This window comes from Lacerta agilis, chromosome 13 (genome assembly GCF_009819535.1).
Source record: "Lacerta agilis isolate rLacAgi1 chromosome 13, rLacAgi1.pri, whole genome shotgun sequence".
In the NCBI taxonomy this organism is placed as follows: Eukaryota; Metazoa; Chordata; class Lepidosauria; order Squamata; family Lacertidae; genus Lacerta; species Lacerta agilis.
In genome coordinates this window covers 15514020-15529210 of record NC_046324.1, presented here as the reverse complement: position 1 = coordinate 15529210, position 15191 = coordinate 15514020, and the positions used below count along the sequence as shown (strand labels likewise).

General features: G+C 45.3%; 1 protein-coding gene across 1 annotated transcript in view; it reads left to right on the top strand.

Moving 5' to 3' along the window:
• Window positions 1-15191, top strand: part of CEMIP (cell migration inducing hyaluronidase 1) — a 160571-nt gene that overhangs the window by 124779 nt on the left and 20601 nt on the right. The window contains exons 12-16 of the mRNA XM_033167983.1: window positions 3876-4051; window positions 4842-5051; window positions 11457-11662; window positions 13513-13582; window positions 14336-14464. Of these exons, the coding sequence (XP_033023874.1) occupies window positions 3876-4051; window positions 4842-5051; window positions 11457-11662; window positions 13513-13582; window positions 14336-14464 (791 nt within the window). The remainder of the gene's footprint in view (window positions 1-3875; window positions 4052-4841; window positions 5052-11456; window positions 11663-13512; window positions 13583-14335; window positions 14465-15191) is intronic.

Genomic DNA, 15191 nt, shown 5'->3' with positions numbered 1-15191 from the left:
ATGTGTTTCACTTTGCATATTGCTTTTTTTGGAATAGTGTGAATTAGGTAGAATTGCCTTCAAAGATGAACAGACCCGAACTTCTCTCCCATCCGCAACCACATTGCTTCAATGCATCTGCACCACTCCAGTGCACTTAAAATGCAATATAAAAATCATGTGCCATATAAACATCATGCGTCCAGCAAGACAAGATCGAGAATAAGCTGGAGCTTGTGGGAGATTTAAAAAAACGTTAGAAGTGGGGAGGGGAGGGAGGGAGGGAGGGAGGGAGAGAGAGAGAGAGAGAGAGAGAGAGAGAGAGCGCTTGAATTGAATAATGCAACTTCTGCAATGGGTTACGTTAAGTGATTATTTGTCCACTGCTTGAACCTTACCCAGGAATGTCTTCTGGTTTTTATGCCAGTTCTATTTGCAGATTCCAGGCCTTTATGTCAGAGGGTGAAAAATAGCTAAATCTGTTCACTGCTGCGATTAAAACACATAGCAAACTGACAGCAGAAAACGTATTTCTGTATAATGGCCCTGAGCAGATAGCCAATTATTTGAAGCACGTATGTCCCTCCAGTTAATTTTGTAGGCTTTTTGTCTGTAGACCGTATGCACATAATAAAACTTGAGTTGGCTGGAGGAAATGGTACATTTTTATTTTTATTTTAAAGGGGAGAGAGAGATGAAGCCTTGCAGGAATTGGGGGTTGAGGGAGGACGCAGCAGAAAATGGATGGACAGCAGCAACAACTACAGAGGAGAAACGCTCACTTTTATTTACTATCTGCACCATTGGACACAGATGAATTCTTTTGCCCTCCTTATCAAAGTTCCGTATGAAGTTTTGCAGGGATCTCCCCTTTCTGGCTCCACCAGGTCTCCATCTGATAACACCTTGTGCTCAGATCTGCTTCAGCAAACAACAGCCGCAGCAGGCTCAAATGATAGCACCTTCTCCGTTCACTGAAAACTGCACCGGAAAGTGGGTGGGATAGCTCCCTCTGCCCTCCTTGTGTGACACAAAGGCATGTTGTAGCCAAGATGTGGAGCTGGCATCTGTTATTGCTATGATGGCAATTTGCAGCAAGGGTCTTTGTGCACATTGAGAGAGTCTTCTGGCCACCTGCTTTGTTCCATCCTACTGTGGCTTGAGAATTCGGAACCACAGTGGGCCTGCACAGGTTAAATGGCAGGCTTGGGTCTCAAGTTGGAGCCACCTAGGAGATGGGACAGTTTTTGTCCTCACTTGGTAGTGTCCTTCTAGCGCAGCCATCGTTAGGTTTCCTCTATAAGTGAATATTGTCCTCTGTGACAGGAATGAAGAACCTTTTCGGCCCCGGGACTGTGGTGGGCAAACTTGGCAGGTGGGTGGGGCCACCTACATGTCAATCAGCTGGTGGTGTGAGCTGACTGATAGGTGAGAAGTCCTGTCCTCCTTTCAAAGTTGACCTGTGAGGTGGCGGTGTTGGGATTGTGGGGTCTGCTTCACCAGCGTGTTCCTCACAAGAAATGCCATGGCAAAGCAAAGCAGGATAAGCGGATAGTTCAGTCCTGCTCTCTGCTTTTCCAGCTCTTTCCCTGCAGGGAACACTTTGACAGTGGTGTCAACAGATGACAGACGGGCATGGTTTGGGGGAAATGGCTGGTGGGCAAAAATTTGCTCACTGGCCAGAGTTTCCCCACTGTCATGGGCCAGGATTCACCTTCACCTGCTGAACAGCAGCCTGAAGGGGGAGTGACTCCACCTGCAGCTGAGCAGCTTTCAAGGACACAAGAGGAGAAGGCACTGATGAGAACCAGCTGGCTCCAGCCTTCTTAAACAGAGCTCTCAGCAGCAGCCAGATGCTGGAAACAATGCCCGTAGTTCCTGGTCCTACGTTGCTGCTTCCTGCTTCCCATCTGGACCCTTAACTCTTGGATCATCTGGACCCCCTGACTTCTGGACTGTGAGACTTTGTGTGTGGATTCTGCTCTCAGGCAAGAGTTCCTCGGGGACTCCTAGCTCCTGCTTGCTTGGCAACGGAACAGGGCTACAACACCCACCCTTGTTCTGTGACAGAGGACTTAAATACTGAGCCCATGGACACGGTTGCAGTTAGGGCAAAACCATATGCTGAAGCTCATCACCTCTCACTGATGGCAATTCTGCAGTGGGTTGCCACTGAATGGTAAAAAGGTAAAGATAAAGGGCTCCTGGACAGTTTGATCCAGTCAAATTTGACTATGTGGTGCAGAGCTCATGTTTCAGGCTGAGGGAGCCGGTGTTTGTCCACAGTCAGCTTTCCAGGTCATGTGTCCACCATAACTAAACTGCTTCTGGCGCAACGGGACACCGTGACGGAAACCAGAATGCACGGAAATGCCGTTGACCTTCCCGCCATGGTGGTACCTATTTATTTGGTATGCTTTCGAACTGCTAGGTTGGCAGGAGCTGGGACAAAGCAACGGGAGCCCACCCCCGTCGCATGGATTTGAACTGTCAGCCTTACGATCAACAAGCCCAAGAGGCTCAGTGGTTTAGACCACAGCGCCACCCGCGTCCCTGCCACTGAATGGCAGGCCCAGAGAGACACATAGCAGCTTCCAGGCACATTGAAATATTCATTCCTCCTTGTAAAAATGATGGTCATTCTGCCTGTTTTCTTGTTTTAAAGCAGATAACACTTCTCCTATATCTTCTTTGCAAGGAACAATTTTGACTTGGCTATTTCTGAGCTTTTGGCATTTGTTTCCAGTTATAAATGTTGAGTGTGCACGCCTCTCCCGAAAGAAAATATCTGCAAGTGTAAAACATATATGCTCTTTGAGCACAGCATTTATTTAATGAGTGTATTGCTTGTTTTTACTGGACCAGTTCAGAATGTGGGCAGTAAGATAATCTCTTCCTGCTTCCTTCCTCCCCCACCCCCCCTCACCCCATTGCAAAACAGCTGAATCAGGGAAGACATGGTGCGTCCGTGTGTAAAAGACACAGTGACATATGGAGGAGGGATAAGTTTAAAAAGTCGTCTCTGGTTTGTAGAGGGTGAGGGGAAGAAGCAGGAAAGAATCATTCATATATGTGTGTGTGTGCTTGTGTATGAACTGCAATATGTAAGCTGCAATCCTATGTGTGTACACTTGTAAATGAATCCACTTACTTTGCAGTGAATATTCATAGTGGTGGTTGTGATGATGATTTCTGTATATGCTGCCCATCTGACTGGGTTGCCCCAGCCACTCTGGACAGTTTGCAACAAATTATAAAACCATAATAGCCCAGCGGTAGAACACATGCTCAGTATGCAGAAGGCTTCCATCGCTGGCCTCTCCAGGTAGGGCTGGAAGAGACATCTTCCAGAAAACCCTGAAGAGCTTCTGCTGTTCAGTGTAGACTAGTGGGTAGTCCCTGTGGTGGCCTCCATCTGTTCCTGGACTACAACTCCCATCATCTCTGAACTTTGGCTATGCTGTCGGGGGCTGATAGGTGTTCAGGAACACCTGGAGGTCCACAGGTTGACTCATCCCTGATGCAGAGGGTGCTGAATGAGAGGGACCAGTTGTCTGACTCAGTACAAAGCAGCCTCCTATCATCAGCTGGACCGATTTTTGAAGTGACGTAAGGTTCCTAGCAGTACACTTAAGCTGTAAACCCCCCCGAAGTTCTGTGGCATCTCATTGGAATAGTTGGAACAGTCAAACTTGGAAGTATGGAATCCAGTTGCCAGCAAATCAAAGGGCTACTGATCTGGAGGGGTGCCTATTTTGCTGATAATTTCATTGCTTTGTTATGTTTGCTAACTGCTTTGTGGTCGTAGGGCAATTAATCTTGTGGAATAAATTAAAATAAATAGAAGTTAGAAAATGGATTTGTTAATGGCGAATTTTCATTTCCTGCTCCTTTAGGGAAAGCAAACTACCTTCACACGGGAGAGGTGATCGATGGAGTGGACATGAGAGCAGAAGTAGGCTTGCTAAGTCGCAACATTCTCGTGATGGGAGAGATGGCCAAGGAATGCTACAATTACAACAGTGATCTGTGTTCCTTCTTTGATTTTGACACCTTTGGAGGCCATATCAAGGTATTGCTTGGTGTCTATGTATTGCTGGCTTCCCCCCACCCCTGCGCTGGGAAATTTCTTCCATGTGGCTGGGGGGAGTCTGAAATGACATTGAACACTTGCACCTAACATATCCAATCTCAGACTTTATGTCGGCGGCAGAAATTTTATGGAGCGTGGGCACAATCATGCCAATAGATCTATGGGCATTTAAAGTGCAATACTTTTCAAGATGAGAATTTATTTATGCAGCTCCTGTACCGATGTGTCCTTTTGTACCAAACAGCAGTCTCCTAAGCAGCATACAAAACGATAGCAAACAATTCTAAAAAGCAATTGTTGGGGGAAAGCTCAGTGGTAGAGGGTCTGCTTTGCATGCAGAAGGTTTTAGGTTAAATTCCTGGTCTGAAATCCCCAAGGGCTCCTGCCATTCAGTGTAGACAGTACATCAGCTAGATGGACCCAGTACTGAGCTAGATGGTCTGATTCAGTTTAAGGCAGTTTCCTATGTCCTTATGGGATTGCATCCACTGTTCTACTCAAGATCCATTAGTTTCAACGGGTCTCCTAACAACTGTCAGTAGCTTTAACAACTACGCTTCCCAGAATTCTTTGAAGGAAGCAACGAGTGCTTAAAGTGGTTTGATGCCACTTTAAATGTATAGTGCAGGTGTGGCCTTAAAAGCCCTGGATCACACTCATTCGACAAACGGAAACAACAACCCTGAAAGCGCCCTGCACAAGTTTTGAACCCGCAGGTAGTTGTTGTTGTTGTTGATGATGATGATGGTGTGTGTGTGTTGTTCTCTAGCTTGGCCTTGGATTCAAGGCTGTCCACATGGAAGGGATTGAACTGAAGCACATGGGCCAGCAGTCACTGGGACACTACCCAATCCACTTCCACATGTCCGGAGATGTGGATGAGAAGGGCGGCTATCACCCTCCTACCTACGTGAAGGACATCTCCATCCACCATGCCTTTTCTCGCTGCGTCACCATCCATGGCTCCAATGGTCTGCTGGTAAGAAACTTGAGATTCGTTCACCTCCCCTTCCAGCACAATTCAAAGCGTTGGTGCTATTGGTCTGCAGGTCTACCTAGGCGCAAAATCACTTCAATAACTTGGAGCCAAAGTACCAGAAGGGCTGATTCCTAATGCACCAAAACAATCACTAGGGGCCAGGCTTTCCTTTTGGCAGGCCTTGTCCTGAGAAACTCCCTACCAGTTTTTTGAAAGCCATATTTTTTAGGCTGGCCTTTGCAACTGAATTTGCAAAGGAAGTGGCTGCCGAGACCATATAATAATAATTAATAACAACAACAACAATAATAATTTATTATTTGTACCCTGCCCATCTGGCTGGGTTTCCCCAGCCACTCTGGGTGGCTTCCAACAGATATTAGGATACATTAAAATAATGATTATTGTTATTATTATTATTACTCAGGTTTTTTTTAAACAACAACAACGCCCCCGCTACAGGGATTTTAGCTGCATTTCCTTCTACATTTTTATTATTTATTTCATAAATATTAAATTCTGCCTGCCTGTGAGAAACACACACCACAAAGTGGTTTACAAAGGGAATGAAACAATGAAATTATCACTTTAAAAAAATTAAAATCAGCAATATGTTAAAATCAAACATAAATATTCTACATTTCTGGATAGGCGTGCTTAAACCATGGAGGCAGAGGATAGCAATGATGGGACAGGCTTCTCCTCTTATGGATTTGTCTAATTCTCTTTTAAAGCCATCCAAGTTGGTGGCTACCACTGCCTCTTGTGGCAAGGAGTTCCAAAGTTTAACTGTGTGCTGCATTCAGAAGTGTTTCCCTTTGTCTGTCCTGAATCTTCCAACATTGCATGTCTACAGATTCTAGCGTTACGAGAGAGGGTTCTTCTTAGATTAAGCATTTATTAATTTGCCATAGATCAATCAATCGATAAATCAATCAATAAAATTTATTCAACCGTCAGCCAGTACACAATCATTATCCATACAAAAATTAAAATGTCTAAACATCTCAAGGAGCTTAACACTAAAACATACAATGAGAAGTAGATTATACATTTAGACCCATGTCAGTACTGTCGATTTTAACCTTATGGCATTTAAGGGCCAAAAAAATAAATAAATTTGGCAACCAAGAAAGTTGTGGTACCAGTGAAATTGTTCAACAAAAACAAAACCTGTCTTTCTCTGTCTACTAGGCTAAATTGGCCTAGGAGTGGAGCTATAAATTTTTGTCTAAGATCTGCATAAAATGGGCAGGTCAAAAGGATATGTTCAGTTGACTCAGCCGCTCCCTGGGCACAGGGACAGGATCCCTGGGTATATGGAACTCCCCTGTCTCTTCCCCACAAAACCGCCAATTCCAGAACATTTAACCTAGTGGCTGTGAGGAGTCTGTGGTATTCCACATAGTGGATTTCCGCCAGATAGGGGGCTGGTGAAATCTGGAATATCTGATCTCCAAAAAACACCCCAGGTTTCACAAGGGCAATATCATCTTGTCTAGCAATGTCCCTCAGTCTTTGAGAGATCACAGCTTTAGCTTGACTGAATGTCATAGACTCCAGGAAGAGATGTGACAGTCAGATTTGCCATAGATCAAAGTCTTGGCTATATTTTCCTGTTACTACGACTGATTTCCGATTTGTAGCCACATGGGGAGAGCAGCATGTCAGATGAGCAAGGAACCTAATGGACGTATTAACTGCAAAGCAAGGGTGGCCAGAGGCCTGTTAAGTGGTAGAATGCCTCCTGGTTATGGTACCGTAAATACTTGCTCTGCAGTGGCCGCACAGCTGCTGATTAACATGGGCCAATCCGAACCCTCATCACCGATTCTAATTTTAAGCCCTGATCCTGCACAGATCAATTTTTTTTTCGTGGTGCTGCTGCCGCCGCCAACTCAAATATTCAGAGTGTGACATTGCAGTGGCTCAAATGGGCGGATCGGTTTTAGAGGATTTGGAAGCGTTCAGCTTCTCATTTTTGCCATTTTCCAAGGAGCAAAATTATATTTAGTTCGAAGAAATTCTGGTAAGGAGCCACGTTCCTTCCTCGGCACATCCACAGCCAAAAAGCAAGCAACTGGGAAACATGGTCAAGTTGATAGGAATGAAGAAAGCAGCTACCTTAAGGGGTTTTCTGGTTGCTGCTCTTATTTTACATCCATTTTGAGATGTAATTGGATGTTCACAGCCTGTTCTTTTTACATTTCGTTGCCATTTGACCTCCTTACGTACCACTTTCTCTCTCTTTCTTCTTAAACTTGTGTGTATCTAACTGCCAGCAAAGGATAACACTGCATTTGTGGTAGTAAGCCTCATTGGACTCGGTTAAGATTACTCCTGAGTAAAACAGTACTTACATGGGGAGCTTGTGCAAATGCATATAGAATTGCCGCTCGTACTTGGGGAATCGGTTCCACCAAAATAGCAGGGCTGTTCTCCAAGTAAAACAGTTTAGGGATTTGGATGCGAAAGTGCTGACAAAATTATTGCAGCAGAAATGATATAATAAATATATAGTCAGCATTTCAACCATAAGATGCATTGTAAAGATGTGGCTCTCTGACCACCCCTTAGCTTGTCTGTGACTATCCGGATTGCAAAGACTAAGGGGCTAGCTAATCTTGTATTTAAATGATCCCACTCGCTGGACCATCACCTTGTCGTGGTGAGAGGACTTGCGTGTTCCAATGACCCTTGTGAGCGAAGCCGTCAGGAATCTCGTACTCCCAGCAGGGTCACCCAAGGCGGTAAGGTCAAAGGGAAGGAGCTAGACAAAGAATGATCCAAGAAGTCCTCAATGGCAGAACAGGCGGATGTTAACAAGTGGTATGTTACAACGGCTGTGAAGGCAGATGAAGGCTGCAGCAGATAGGAATCTACCAGTTTGTTGTGACTACTTCATGCCACCAGAACAGAGCGCTACTGCGAAGACTGTGCGTTGGTCATCGTGCACTGATCTACACACATAAAACAAATTCACGCACAGGCATCTTCCAAAAACCCATCCCCAACCCCAAAAGTCCCATGGTGATCAGTTAATTGTAACGGGGGCAGGACTGTGAAACCTGGAAGCCCCTGGACTTCCGGCGGCGACGCCATTGCGGAGCGGTCGTGGGTTGCCTCGGCTGCGAGGCGACCCAGTCCGTCCCGGGGGTTGGAGCCCCGCTACCACAAAGCGGGGCTCCGGTGGGGTGCGGGAAGAGCGTCCCGCACCCTGGGCTCCCCGGCTGTGCCCATTAGTGCTCTGAACCCTTCCCTCGCTCCCCCTGTAAAGGGGGAGTGGGGGTGAAGGGACAACGGAGCCGGGCTATAGGGGACATGCCCCAACCGGGACGCAAATGCGGCGGTCACCCCCGCGACGAGTGTCAAAGTTCTACCTGTGCTTAATGGAATTAAAGAACCCGGTGGTCGTGAGTATTTGAATGGCTTGACTTTATGTTTTTTGGACGATCCGGGGGGAAGAGGAAAGGAAGCCTGCCTCCCTCCCTTCGGGTGAAAGAAAATAACCAGTTTAAGTGACTGCTGCTACAGTAATGGATACAAAGTATTTGAACTTTGAAAAGTGAGACTGTTGAGATCTCCCTTTGGGGAGCAAGTCTGTAGAAAATATCTCCGTTTAAAGTTTTGGTCTTTGCGCTCTGGCTTCAGGAAAAATGGCGATGGAAAATTTGGATTGACGTGGGAAACAATTGTAACAAAGGGAGGAACATAGAGACAGGAACTGAAATTTGACAATCACCCCCTCCCCCAATATGTTGGACTTTGTGTTTGAACTCATTTTGAACTCTGAACTAACGGATGAAGAAAGGCTTACTGTCTTGGAGCTGGAACTGCTTAATCGGAAACTGAAAGTCCTGAGTGGGGTAATAAATAAAAAAAATCCATTTCCCACAGAGGAGGCTTTCCAAATGTTTTATTCAATGGAAGGAAACCTTGGCAAAGAGTTGAAAGGGATGCTTGAAGGATGGAGAGAGATGACAGGGCGACTCCGAGTAAATGATCCGTTCTTTGGGGGTGGCAGCCCCGGGACGGTAAGATTTGCTATATCCAGACCCCGAGGTGTGAGCTCGGGGGCAAGGGACAAGGAATTAAGATATCTACAAAAAGAAGAAGAATGTTACAAAGAAGCGGAGGAGCCGAAAGAGGAGGAGATGGGTACCCTGATGCTCGATGCGAGGATTGATGTGAACTGTGCCTGGATCTGTGGACATATGGGAAAAGTGGACAATTGGAAGATGGGTTCCGGCGATAGACAGAGAAGGACAATGGACAGAGGGGGAGTGGGATAAAGTATTAAATGTAAAATTTAAATGGTTTGTCATGGTATTCTGAAATCGGAGGGCGAAGGTGGTTAGTTTTAAGTTTATTTTGAATAAGTAAGGAGATATTCGAGGTTTTATGTTATTAGCAGCAAGATAAAGGACAGAAGAAGTTAGTATAGATTTTTTGAGAACATTTTGTTAAGATTTATGATAAAGTAAGAGGATTAAGATGATTGTTTTATTTCTAACTGAAGTTAATTTTTAGAGAAAAGTGGTTAAAAAAAAGAAGATTATGGATTTAAAACCGAAGGTGAAAAGGCAGGGGAAGTCAACGGTCAAGATTCGGAAATAGAAATTTTTTCTTTACGTATGCAAACAAGAAGAAGAATCCTGGCAATATTTGTATTTGTTTTGTATTTGTGGGTGTGGGTTTGGGTGTATGTTTTGTTACGAAAAATGCCAATAAATTCTTCATAAAAAAAAAGAAAAGAAACCTGGAAGCCCCTAGTCATGAACCAACACATGGGCGGTGGATACACTCAAACTCAGGACGCAAGGGAGAAATGTGCTAAGAGGAAGGCACGCTTGGCAAATCCACACAATGATCAACTCCCGCCTGGAAACCAATGTCCCCACTGTGGAAGGACGTGTGGATCCAGAATTGGCCTTCACAGTCACTTACGGACTCATTGTTAAAATCGTGTTTATGGAAGACAATCTTAATCGTCTACGAGTGATCGCCAAAGAAGAAGAAGATTTAAATGATCTTACATAATTGCATCCTCTGCTAGCGGAGCAAATCTAGATAGGCTTGGGCTCATGCCACCTTTTGCATGTAAAAACGTCTGAAATGTTACTCTCGCCAGCAGCAGTGCGTTAACAGCCCACCACATTCTGCTTTCCTCATTACTTTGCAAATGTGTGTGTTACAATCTGCTGAGCCACAACATTAAATTCTGGCCTGATTTATACCGAGGCTTGTTGCGGAGGGGATTGGATGAATGCAGGGAGTATGTCATGCCAGAAACTATTGGCATACTCTATAGATTCATGGTAGATAATACTCTGAGGAATACACACGAGGGCCTGCTAGCTGCGGCAATGCTTGCATCTGGTGTCATTAATTCGGTTTGAGATTGACGATGCTCCTTTGCTGGAAAGGACAAATGCCAAATGAAGTCCGCCCCTGAATTTAGGAGTCCAGCATTTATAAACCCTCTGATTTAAAGCCATGCCACTTTATATGTGCATGGACAGAAAGTGATTTAAATATATACATATTCCCAGCAAATCTAGGGGCATCCTGACGATCTTCTCAGACGTGGTTTTCACATGTTGCAATGTGAGTTCCTGATTACAGTGGCAATGAAGTCAATGAAGGGCTCTTAGTACATGCTCAGGGGCACACTTGGCTTCAGCCAACAACATGCAGATGCAAGAAAACCCTTGTGTGTGTCCACCCCTTCGAAATGAGCATTATGCACTCCAGCAATGGAATGATATGCTGATCTGAATCATCATCGGCTGATCTGAATCATGCCACCTTCATCTCTGATGGAAATAAGACGTAATGACTTGCCTCTATTTTCAGCTTTAAAGAAGAAATGTGTCCAAACCGTAATGTAGACAAGCTATAGATGGTACCTCCTTTCCCTTTCAGGGTTCCTTTTATCTTGGGGACATCCATTTCATGCAGAAGGTCCTCAGGCTCCATCCCTGGGACACTGAGTTAAAACGGATCAGCTTGCAGGTGATAAGAGAGACTTTGCCCGAGCCGCTGCAAGCCAGAGTAGATACTCAAAGGCTGGATCTACAAAGGTTGCATCCACAACGTGGTCCCCCTCCCAAAAGAATCATGGGAAGTGTAGTTTGTTAAGGTGTTGAGAATTGTAGCTCAGGCAAGCTACAGTTACCAGGATTCTTGGGGAGAGAAGCCTTGACTGTTAAAAGTGTTGTGAATGCATAGTTTGGATGTGGCCCAGTATAAGGCAGCTTCTCATGATCCTGTCCCATTAGATACTCTCAGCATCGTTTCACAGGTTGTTTTTAAGTTGAACATCATTAATGCCTAACATTACACCTGAGCATCTAGGAAGACCAGCCTCATATCCGTGCCCTCTCCCTTTTTTTCTATCCACAGGTCAAGGATGTTGTTGGGTACGACACGCTGGGACACTGCTTTTTTACCGAAGATGGCCCTGAGGTACGCAACACTTTTGATCACTGCCTTGGACTCTTGGTGAAACCGAGCACGTTGCTGCCCTCTGACCGAGACACAAGGATGTGCAAGACAATTACAGAAGGAGCTTACCCAGGATACATCCCCAAACCTAGACAGGACTGCAAGTGAGTCAAAAAATAAACCTCTAATTTCCTTTGGCTTACAGAACTGATTTGCCTGGTGTTTCTTAGTGTACCATTACAGCCCATTGGGGAGCTTCTTATGCCTATTGTCGTTGCTTAGTTGTTTAGTTGTGTCTGACTCTCCGTGGACCAGAGCACGCCAGGCACTCCTGTCTTTCACTGCTTCCCGCAGTTTGGTCAGACTCATGTTAGTAGCTTCGAGAACACTGTCCAACCATCTCATCCTCTGTCGTCCCCTTCTCCTTGTGTCCTCAATCTTTCCCAACATCAGGGCCTTTTCCAGGGAGTTTTCTCTTCTCATGAGGTAGCCAAAGTATTGGAGCCTCGGCTTCAGGATCTGTCTGCCTATGCCCTGCTTGAAAAGAGAAATCACCTAAATTTCCACTTTGCATCTCCCTCTCTCTCCCCCTTGAAAATCACAGCCAAAATGAAGCATTTTTAGTCCTTCAAGTCTCAGTGGGGAGAGACTTGGGTACACACTCAAGCGAGAGGAATATTGCATTAGTTTTCCTGGTTATAATGCTGGTGCTTCTCCTGTTTTCTAATGTTCCTTTCACACAGCAGTACCTGCTGTGTTAGGGAACTGTGACTTTTTGACCGATATACAAGCATGTTGTGCTAAATTTCAAGAGGCTTGCTACGCCCCTGGAGCAAGGCAGGTGTGATTCCCCGCCCCCCCCCCTTGCAAATACCCGTGTTCACACATTCACTCCTAGCTGTGGTTTGGCTTAGTGTTGCATCCAAACTATATCTCAATTTCATGGTAGGATTGTGCATGAGATTTGAGCAAAAAGATACATTCTTTTCAAAAAGGGAGTTTGGCTGGAAACAGACACATTTTATAGCATTATGTTTAAATAGCCATGTGAATCCTAGGAAATAGGCAGTGTGAGAGATAATTTTAGTGCCAGCCAGGACTTGGCAAAGCAAGTGACCATGAAAACCAAGCTGTTTGCCAGACAAGTACCTTTAAATTTCAGGTACTGTGAAAGCACAAAAATTCAATCAGGTTCTTACTTAAGGCAACCCCTAGCAAACTCGGGGTTTCCTAGAGGTTTTCCTTTGCTTCTTTTTTTGCTGACCCATACGCGGAAACATTCATCGCGGCATAAAAGAGAATTGATATAGGATAGTTTCATAGCCATAGAGATTCCTTCTGCGATTCCTAAAGGCTTTCAAGGCAGGGCTGTGTCGCAAGAGTGACAGCTGTAAGGATGCTATAACAGCGACACAGGAAGGTGCCCTGTGCTGAGTCAGAACATGGGTCCATCTACCTCAGTGCTGTCTGCACTGACTGGCAGCAGCTCTCCTGGAGATGCTGGGGATTGAACCCCAGACCTTCTGCAGGCAAAGCAGGTGTCCTGCCATTTTACTAGGGATCTTTTCCATGGTGGTGGTGAGAGAAAGAGAGAGATCAAAGTTACTATGCTTTGTAAAGGAAAATGCCTCTGCTGAGTTATATAACTTGGCTTGGTTTGATTAAATAAATAAATAAATATAGTTATACCTCGGATCCCAAACGCCTTGATACTCGGACGTTTTGGCCCCCGAATGCCGCAAAGTGATTGGTCCAGTTTGCGAATGTTCTTTGGAACCCAAACATCCTACAGGGCTTCCTTGGCTTCCGATTGGCTGCAGGAGCTTCCTGCAGCCAATCGGAAGCTACGCCTTGGTTTCCGACCATTTTGGAAGTCAAATGGACTTCCGGAACAGATTCTGTTTGACTTCCAAGGCACGGCTGTAATGCCTGTCCCTCTGCACACTCCATTTGGGAATTGTGTGTTTTTGTTTTTGTTTTTGTTTACACTTGTCTTTTCCCATCTAACCAACAGTGCAGTCTCTACCTTCTGGCTGGCCAACCCACACAACAACCTTATAAACTGTGCAGCTGCAGGATCCGAAGTGAGTACAAAGGGAAACAATTGCCTAGTGGTGCAGCAATAAAACGGCTAGCACATTGCAGAGCTGACCAGGGTCTGGCATGGTTTTAAACTGGATGGGGGACTGTATTTTGAGATTCCTGCATTGCAGGGGGTTGGACTAGATGACCCCTGGGGTCCTTCCAATTTTACAATTCTATGATTCCAGCTGGAATAACTTTGGGATTCTAATCCTCCACCCCACTACAACCCTTCAGGTACTTGATGAAACAAAAGCTGTTTGGGGGCTGTTCTGAAAACCAGGCACAATGCCTTAATTCAGTTTGGGGTAGAAACAAAATCCTGACTCATTTCATTCCCACCTGCCTTGTGCTAGATCTTGGAGCACAGATGGAAGCATTCAATAACCTGTTCCATTAGTGTGAGGACTTTTGGCTGCGTAATGGAACTCCCCACCAACTTCTCATTGGTCATACATCCGGGGTGTCCTGGTTTTTACTTTTTGAAATAATGGCAACCCTACCTCTCCCATCACAACCTTTAAGTGCAGATTTGGAGAGGCCGTGGGACACACATAGGGAAAGGAGGGGGCAAGTTCCCTGACAGAAGTAACAATCCTTGTGCTGGCAGAATGTTTCCCAAAACGGATGGTTGTACTTTGTTCCCTCCACACGCCCCACCCCACCAATGTGCAGGCTTCTGCTTTTTACTGTTTTTAATATCTCACATATCCCAAGTCTGGCATAGGCTGAATCTGTTGTGTTCTCTCTTGCAGGAAACCGGGTTTTGGTTTGTTTTGCATCACGTACCGACGGGACTCTCTGCAGGAATGTATCCCCCTGGCTACTCCGAGCACATTCCAATGGGGACGTTCTATAACAATCGGGCACATTCGAACTACCGAGTGAGTACACATGCAATTGGAAATTAAGTTCCTATCTTCTTTTTCCAAATGCTGTCCCCACCCCACCCACCCCCAGCTCCCTTTTCCAATCTCAGTGTCAAGCCATTATTGGCCACCATTCCTGCTTCCATAATATCAACAGCGTACGTTCTCCCCCTGCCCCACTCCGAGCATTTTTATCTACGAATGCTGTTTTTAGTTAGCTCCAACTTTTGGCTCTAGATGGAGGAGAGTGATGGATAAAGAGGCCTTTTTCTCTTTTAATTCCCAGCTGTTGTCTGTATTTGTAAGTTTCACTAAATAGGCATGCACACACAAACAAACAAACAAACAAACATGTGCTGTTTCTCAAATGCCAAGATCTGTTGAAGCAGCAACCAACGTGTGTGTGACACAATGAGTACTGAACTCAGGACCCAAACTAGACAAGGTGTTAAATGCATTAATGTATTCCATGTGTCCAGTAGCTGGTTACCCCCAAGGGCTGTTTAGGAGGAGGGGGTGTGAAACTAGACATGTTGGGGAAAAAATATTCATTTAATGTGTCGTGTTGTTTGGCCTTTGGGGTGAGCAGAGAATGAGTAGATGCTGAAACAATTACAGTATTCAGTCTTCTTAAGGAAGGCACATAATAGGTCAGGAGAACCCCACTAATCCAGGAGCCAAAATGCGAAAATAGATAGTCGGACAGTCTGTGCTTTTATTTAGTAACGAGCAGAGGGTTTCA